The 8,356-nt window shown below is 36.6% G+C and overlaps 1 protein-coding gene across 3 annotated transcripts in view; it reads left to right on the top strand.

Moving 5' to 3' along the window:
• CDK12 (cyclin-dependent kinase 12) overlaps nucleotides 1–8,356 on the top strand; it is a 49,844-nt gene that overhangs the window by 8,139 nt on the left and 33,349 nt on the right. For all 3 annotated transcript variants that reach the window (XM_012661091.1, XM_012661101.1, XM_012661087.1), the window contains exons 3-5: nucleotides 5,739–5,915; nucleotides 7,094–7,233; nucleotides 7,818–7,988. In XM_012661091.1, the coding sequence (XP_012516545.1) occupies nucleotides 5,739–5,915; nucleotides 7,094–7,233; nucleotides 7,818–7,988 (488 nt within the window). The remainder of the gene's footprint in view (nucleotides 1–5,738; nucleotides 5,916–7,093; nucleotides 7,234–7,817; nucleotides 7,989–8,356) is intronic.

Here is an 8,356-nt window from a genome sequence, read left to right as displayed (position 1 = left end):
TGCCCGGCTAATTTTTTCTATATATTTTTAGTTGTCTGATTAATTTCTTTCTATTTTTAGTAGAGACGGGGTCTCGCTCTTGCTCAGGCTGATCTCGAACTCCTGAACTCAAACAATCCACCCGCCTCGGCCTCCCAGAAAGCTAGGATTATAGGCGTGAGCCACCGCGCCCGGCATAACTGTAGATATTATGACACATCTAAATACTTACGCATGTCTCTCGTAATATTAAATAGTAACATTTTTCTATATAATCACAATACCTTCATTGCCCTGGAAAATTTATCATTAATTTAATAATACAATATCAATAGTTATATGAATAATAATATTAACCCCAGTGGTCCCCAAATGTCATTTATAGCTGGGTTTGTTTTTTTTTCCTTTGGATCCAGAGTCAGAACTAGATTTATTTTGATAAAGGCTGCTTTTCAAAAAAAATTAGTTCTACTGTAAGAAGCAAAAGAACAATATGTAGAATCTTTGCTGATTAGAATATAATTCACAGTGGGATGATGGGAAGAGCTTTAATTTTAATGAGTTCTCTGAGTATTGAGAACTAAAATGATTATGAAGCATGAATCTGATTTTATGGAAGGCATTAAGAAAAATATTTATTTAATTTCTTGGCAGGACTACCTGGGCAAGTAACACCAAACAAACATGCTTTAGCAGTGAAATGTCATGACAGTCTTTGTGTTACAGTTTTTTCCTACTGAGATCCTGCCCCTGCCTTCTTCTCTAGGATGTGAGTTGCATTTATTGCAACAAACTTTCCATTGTAAGCACAAAAATAAATGCTACTTATCTTGCATCCCAGCCCAGTTCCCAAGCCTGCAGTACTTTCTAGGTGATATCAGTAATTTGAATGATGATACGTTTCAGCCCTTGAGGTCTATCTTCTTTCATATTTACCTTTTGTGCTTTTTAAGACCGTGTAAGCGCAGTAAATGGAAAGGAAAAAAAACAGATTATTTTAAACAATGGCTCCATTACTATTCATAGTGGCAGATCTAATTTTAAAGAAAAATTTCACATATTCTTTCTAATATAGGTATTTATGAATTCTTCCATATTCTGAGAACTACAAAGGAAAAGACAGAACCTGAAATTTATGTAGAAAAATTTGTTTGAGGTATACAGTGTACTTCTCGTAGATGAAAGCCGTATTTTTTATAGTTTTTATTGGAAAAGAAAATAGTTGAGCATTATCCAAAGGGACCCTACTCAATTATCTACCCATAGGAACCTCATTTCAATATGAGTTTACATAGTGACTAGAATATCAGTGTGGCTGAGAATCTTAATTTCAAAATGTTTACTTGGCTAAACAATTCTGCACGTAACTGTTGAACCTCTCATGTGCCAGAGTAGAGTGCAGATTTCCAGAGGTAGAATGATTTTGATAGAAGAAATAGAGATTTATGTCTTTCAAATGGGGGAAAAAGACTATTCAATGTTTACTTGAGTATGTGTGGCTATGTTAAGAGTGTGTATGAGGATGGGTGCAGTGGCTTATGCCTGTAATCCTAGTGCTTTGGGAAGCTAAGCTGGGGGGATTGCCTAAGGCCAGGAGTTTGAGACCAACCTGGGCAACATAGCAAGACCCTATATCTACAAAAAGTAAGAAAAACTAGCTGGGCATAGTGGCACAAACCTGTAGTCCCAGTTACTGGGGAGTTTGAGGCAGGAGGATTGCTTGAGCCTAGGAATTTGAGGTTACAGTGAGCGATGATTGGAGCACTACACTCTGGCAACTTGGGTGACAGAGCGAGACCTTATCTCTTTTAAAAAAAAAAGCATGTATGCGAGAATAAAGTGAGCAAAACTGTTTTTCTTGTATTATTTTAAAATGTGTGTATGGTTATTATCAGTTGTTTCCTGCATATAAGTAAATAATTAAAGATAGAAAAAGTAGAAATGATCAATTTTACTTTTTCATCTTAAATTCAAGATGTATTTTTTTTGTTTGATTTTTGAGATAGAGTCTTGCTCTATTGCCCAGGCTGGAGTGCAGTGGCACAATCATAGCTCACTGCAACATCAAACTTCTAGGCTTAAGTGATCCTCCTGCATCACCATCCCAAATAGCTGTGACTACAGTTGTACACTATCACGCCTGGCTAATTTTTTTTTTTTTTTTTTTTTTTGAGACAGAGTCTCACTCTGTTGCCTGGGCTGGAGTTCCGTGGCGTCAGCCTAGCTCACAGCAACCTCTCACTCCTGGGCTCAAGGGATCCTCCTGCCTCAGCCTCGCTAGTAGCTGGGACTGCAGGCATGTGCCACCATGCCCGGCTAATTTTTTTTTTCCTATATATTTTTAGTTGTCCAATTAATTTCTTTCTAATTTTAGTAGAGACGAGGTCTCGCTCTTGCTCAGGCTGGTCTCGAACTCCTGAGCTCAGACAATCCGCCTGCCTCGGCCTCCCAGAGAGCTAGGATTACAGGCGTAAGCCACCTCGCCCGGCCACGCCTGGCTAATTTTTTAAAAAATTTTTTGTAGAGACAGGGTCTCATTGTTGCCCAGGCTGGTCTTGAATTCCTGGGCTCAAGCAATCCTCCCCCCTCAGCCTCTCAAAGTGCTAGGATTAGAAGTGTGAACCACTCTGCCCAGTTGAAATCACTTTTTAAACAACCTGCTTCAAGGGGAAGGAGATAAATAATCATATTTAAAGTTTTTATGCTGCTAAAACTTGAAAATTATCTGTTGAGAAATTAAATTTTTTAAAAATAGTTAATATAAATTTCATATTTTTAATTAACAATAAAGACTATTTAATTTAATTATTTTTTTTTATTTCAGCATATTATGGGGATACAGATGTTTAGGTTACGTATGTTGCCCCTGCCCCCCCCTTGCCCCCTAAGTCTGAGTTTCAAATATGTCCATCCTTCGGGTGGTGCGCATTGCACTCTTAACAATAAAGACTATTTATTAGAAGCGTTTATATTGTACTTACAGATTAAATCCTATCATCATAAATTCCAAGATACTATACAGATTCTAAAATTTGGGCAGCCCTAGAGATTGGCAACTTTTTTTTTATGCACAAGTATTCCACAATCTAATTACCACATGTGAACCTATGTACATGTATAAATGGGAACCCAGGAATTACTAATATTGAGAAGGTACAAGAGCACTTTCTGGTACTGAATCTTCACATAATGATTTTACTGTAGTATTTGCTCCCCTGTGCTAGACTCTTGGCATCTTCCACAGCCCTGTGTGATACTTAGTGCCCTACACTAAAAGCTAAAGTCCCTAATGTTAAGCATTGAGTTTCATGGGCTGTCATTAAATTTTCAAGGTTTTAAGAACATTAGAATTTATTGAAACAGGATTTGACCTCTATTCAAATTGTGTGCCCTGAACTGGTGGTACATATTCTATCAAACACACATTCTTGAAATAAATATGCTAAAAATGTAGTTTTTCATAAGCAATGTACATTTGTCACACTGGCTGAGATTATCCTTAATCCTAAAATCTGAAGTCTGAAATGCTCCAAAATCTGAAACTTTTTTCTTCAATTAAATAATTTTTATTTATTTATTTATTTTGAGACAGGGTCTTGCTCTGTTGCCCAGGCTGGAGTGCAGTGGCATCATCATAGCTCACTGCAACCTTGAACTCTTGGGGTCAAGTGATCCTCCTGCCTCAGCCTCCTAAATAGCTGGAACTAAAGACACATGCCACCACGCCTGGCTTAAATCTGAAACTTTTTGAATGCTGACATGATACTCAGAGGAAATGCTCATTGGAGCATTTCAGATTTCAGATTTTTGGATTAGGGATACTCAACTGGTATAAAGCAAATATTCCAAAATCTGAAAAAAATCTAAAATTTGAAACATAGTCCCCCAAGTATTTTGTATAAGGGATATGCAACTCGTAATAGGAAACTGTATTCGAACCCATAATGTAAACTTTGTATAAAATAAAACCTAAATATAAAAGATAGACTGAATTTACTTGAAATGATGGTCAAACGATTCAGATACTTTGATTTTTCTTCCTCTTGTAGGAAAGCCGAGCCAAGGAGAAATCTATTCCTGAATCATGAGGAATTGAGATTTCTACAGAATAATCTGATATTAGTAGTTGAGAAATTATGAATTTTCCTTCACTGAACATCTTAAAAATCGGAGAAATTTTAAAAATCTATATTGTATCCTGACTCAAGCATTTTCTTGTATTGGGCTTTGTTCCCAGTGTAGAAAAATCTGAGTGCAGATTAGAATAGTCAGTCTGGTAGAGTGTATTCATCTCTACCAGTATTTCAGCAGAAAGTTTCAGATGATTATTTTGTACCCCACTGACTACCCCAGTTCTGGTTGATGTGATAAAAACTAACCTAGAGTCTGTTCTGTGTGATTTATAGGGCATTAAAATGAAAAAAAATTAGTAGGAAGTGCTCTTAAGATTTGTGTTCTTCTTCTTTTTTTTTTTTTTTTTAGGATACATGATCTTGTTCTGTTGCCCAGGCTGGTCTTGAACTCCTGGCCTTAAGTGATCCTTCCACCTCAGCCTCCCAAAGTGATGGGATTATAGGTGTCAACAATCTTTCCAGTCTTGTGTTTTTATATTTTGAATAAATGACATTCTTTTATGAAAAAAAAGCTATAATTTTACCTAACTGAAAAAGACAGCTGTATGCTTTTCAAAGGATACATTGCAAGGGATAGATCGGTTCTTTATGGTCCTAGGAAATATTCGTGCAAATCACCTATTTTTTTAATAACTACCTGTCAAAAAAGTGGACGAGGTCCCCTGTGCTTAGAATTCTTAGATCTTTTTCTACTCTCTGATACTGTGAAGGAATAGAAAAGACCTCCTATTTAGCCTAGTTTTATTTGGAGGCACAAATTAGCATGCTGTACTGTAGGTGTCTGTCTTTACTGAGGATGTGCATGGCATAAAATTCGTCCTTTACTTACAAGTAAATTGAGATGATTAAAAAATTAGATCTGAAAACTGACTTTTCTGATCTATTCCAGGAAAGCTGTCCTTCCCACCCTGCCCCACTGACTACTATAATTTGCTGCTTATTATGAGAGGCCTTCTGCTACTAGCTGCTTTAATGATCCTGAAGCTCGGACTCTTTCTCCTTAGATTTTTAGTTTGACAGTTATTTATCTATTTTGGCTGGTCAGAGATGGTTATCCTGTACTTTCAAATGAGTAGAATAATTCAGTGTGTTTTTTACTCTTTGGATTCTCAATTTAACTATATTTCTTATAAAACACTCTAAAATACTATTTCCTTTTTCCAAGTTCTTCTACACATCTTGAGTAATATAGTAGTATTAAATTGTTGAGCTCTTGTTCATTATTTAAATCTTTGTTAAAATATAGAGTAGGTTTGGTGAACTACATGAGTTGCGGTGGTACTTTGTGAATTTAAGATAATTCCTGTATTTTATTTCTTCTCAATAAAAATCCAAATAGAATCTTAGGAAGGACGTTAAGGAAAGAGTTTGGTAAAGAGTCTACAAGTAATATCACAGATTTTTCATTGTTTCTTTAATATGCTATAGATTTCTTTTTTGTAAAATTTAAGTATCTTTAGCTGTGATAAATTCCATTTCCTTATGTTATATTACAGGGTTTTTTCCTTAAAAGTAAAATCACTATAATCTTTTAATGGCCAGGCATTATAATGTTCTTTGAAAAGTTTTATTTGCATATCCTTTAAGTCACTGTAATCTTTTTCTTGTCTTCTCTCTATTGTTTAGTCCAAAAGAAACTCTTCCTTCAAAACCGATAAAGAAAGAAAAGGAACAGAGGACACGTCATTTACTTACAGACCTTCCTCTCCCTCCAGAGCTCCCTGGTGGGGATCCATCTCCGCCAGACTCTCCAGAACCAAAGGCAATGACACCACCTCAGCAACCATATAAAAAGAGACCAAAGTAAGTTCTTGGAGGGATCTATTCTTAATTGTAATTTTCTTCCTTAGTTTTGAGCTAAATCTCACATTTCCTTTTTTTTTTTTTTTGAGACAGAGTCTCACTCTGTTGCCCGGGCTAGAGTGCCGTGGCGTCAGGCTAGCTCACAGCAACCTCAGACTCCTGGGCTCAAGTGATCCTTCTGCCTCAGCCTCCCGAGTAGGTGGGACTACAGGCATGCGCCACCACGCCCGGCTAATTTTTTCTATATATTTTTAGTTGTCCAATTAATTTCTTTCTATTTTTAGTAGAGACGGGGTCTCACTCTTGCTCAGGCAGGTCTCGAACTCCTGAGCTCACCAAACAATCCACCCGCCTCGGCCTCCCAGAGTGCTAGGATTACAGGCGTGAGCCACCGCGCCCGGCCTAAATCTCACATTTCTTACACAGCCTGCACCAGTAAGGTAGAAGTTTGGTCCTAAAGTATATCTATTACATTTTATTTTATTTTATTTTATTTTATTTTAATGGACAGAAGCCTTTTTAGGAGACCTGTTCATCTCCACCCACAGATTCCTAGCTATGTTTTTAGAAAAACAATAAATTCCCAAATCCAGATATACAGTGAACACTGATCCAATTGTGTCTTTTGAGTTAATATTCAGAGTATTAAAGAAGAATAAAAGCTCTTTTTTTTTTTTTTTGAGACAGAGTCTCGCTTTTGTTGCCCGGACTAGAGCGAGTGCCGTGGCGTCAGCCTAGCTCACAGCAACTTCAAACTCCTGGGCTCAAGCGATCCTTCTGCCTCAGCCTCCCGAGTAGCTGGGACTGCAGGCATGAGCCACCATGCCCGGCTAATTTTTTCTGTATATTTTTAGTTGTCCGATTAATTTCTTTCTGTTTTTAGTAGAGACGGGGGTCTTGCTCTTGCTCAGACTGGTTTCGAACTCCTGAGCTCAAACAATCCGCCCGCCTCGGCCTTCCAGAGTGCTAGGATTACAGGCGTGAGCCACCATGCCCAGCCATAAAAGCTCTTTTATTCATGGTGTCAGCCATGTACACATTGAGAAATTAATAGATGTGGGATTTTTTTCCCTTTAATAAAGAATTCATAAAAGATACAGAAGTTAGTGAAATCATCATAAAAGAATTCTGTTTTCTTTGACTAGATTTAATTTTTAAAAATAACTTTTTATTTTTAGAATTTGTTGTCCTCGTTATGGAGAAAGAAGACAAACAGAAAGCGACTGGGGGAAACGCTGTGTGGACAAGTTTGACATTATTGGGATTATTGGAGAGGGAACCTATGGCCAAGTATATAAAGCCAAGGACAAAGACACAGGTAAATATTGCCACAAAATTCTAGATGTCAGAAGGTTAACAATTTAGCAATTCTAATATTCCAAGTGATTTAGGAAAAGTAAATTTTGATTCTAATTTGGTCTCCAAAGTTATTAAATAGAATAAAGTTTTCAAAAAAAATAGCATAATTTTTACTGTTTTAAAATCATCCTCTTTATTGTTGTTCATTCTAAACATTTTATAGCTTGCTAGGAATTTTAAGAGAGGCTAAAATTAAAACTTGTAGGTTGCTATTTGTTTGGTGAGGGGGAGGGAAGTCTTTGAAGATAAAATGAAGTATTTGAATTACTGGTATATTCAACAATCCCAAACTTTTAGGCTCAACTGAATGCTGGATTAAAAATTAACTCTAAGTCTTAAAAAAAAAAATCAAAGACAAGAAAGGGAACATAAAGTTTTTTTGTTCTTTTGTTTTTTTTAAAGACATAAAAGTATCTGGTATATAAGCATTAAAGTAGGCATTAAGTCAATCTTTCAGAAGGGCAAGGGCACATATTGCCAGTTTGTGATGGTGGACAAAAAATGCTAATTGATAATGATTATGGTTTGAATTTGTTTTGGCAGGAGAACTAGTGGCTCTGAAGAAGGTGAGACTAGACAATGAGAAAGAGGGCTTCCCAATCACAGCCATTCGTGAGATCAAAATCCTTCGTCAGTTAATCCATCGAAGTGTTGTTAACATGAAGGAAATTGTGACAGATAAACAAGATGCACTGGATTTCAAGAAGGACAAAGGTACCATAAAAGAATCACATTTCTGTGGGGTGGATTGGTACAGTCTTATTTGTCTTTCTTAGCTTATTCGACTGTGTGGATTTTGAACAGATTGTACTAAGTCTAGCTTCTTTCTGCAATCCATACCACAATTAAGATACAGATTGCTCTTATGGTGAACAATGCTTATTTTATAAAATGTCCATTCTTCATTAGTGTGTTTTTTATACTTTTAAAAGTTACTGTTGGCTGGGCATAGTGGTTCATGCCTCTAATCCTAACACTCTGGGAGGCTCAGGCAGGAGGATCACTTGAGGTCAGGAGTTCGAGACCAGCCTGAGCAAGAGTGAGACCCTGTCTCTTTAAAAAAAAAAATTTTTTTTAAATGA

Source organism: Propithecus coquereli, unplaced genomic scaffold (assembly GCF_000956105.1).
Source record: "Propithecus coquereli isolate 6110/MARCELLA unplaced genomic scaffold, Pcoq_1.0 Scaffold119, whole genome shotgun sequence".
Classification (NCBI taxonomy): domain Eukaryota; kingdom Metazoa; phylum Chordata; class Mammalia; order Primates; family Indriidae; genus Propithecus; species Propithecus coquereli.
The sequence above is the reverse complement of the archived record's forward strand: the minus strand, read 5'-3'. Positions and strand labels throughout refer to the sequence as shown.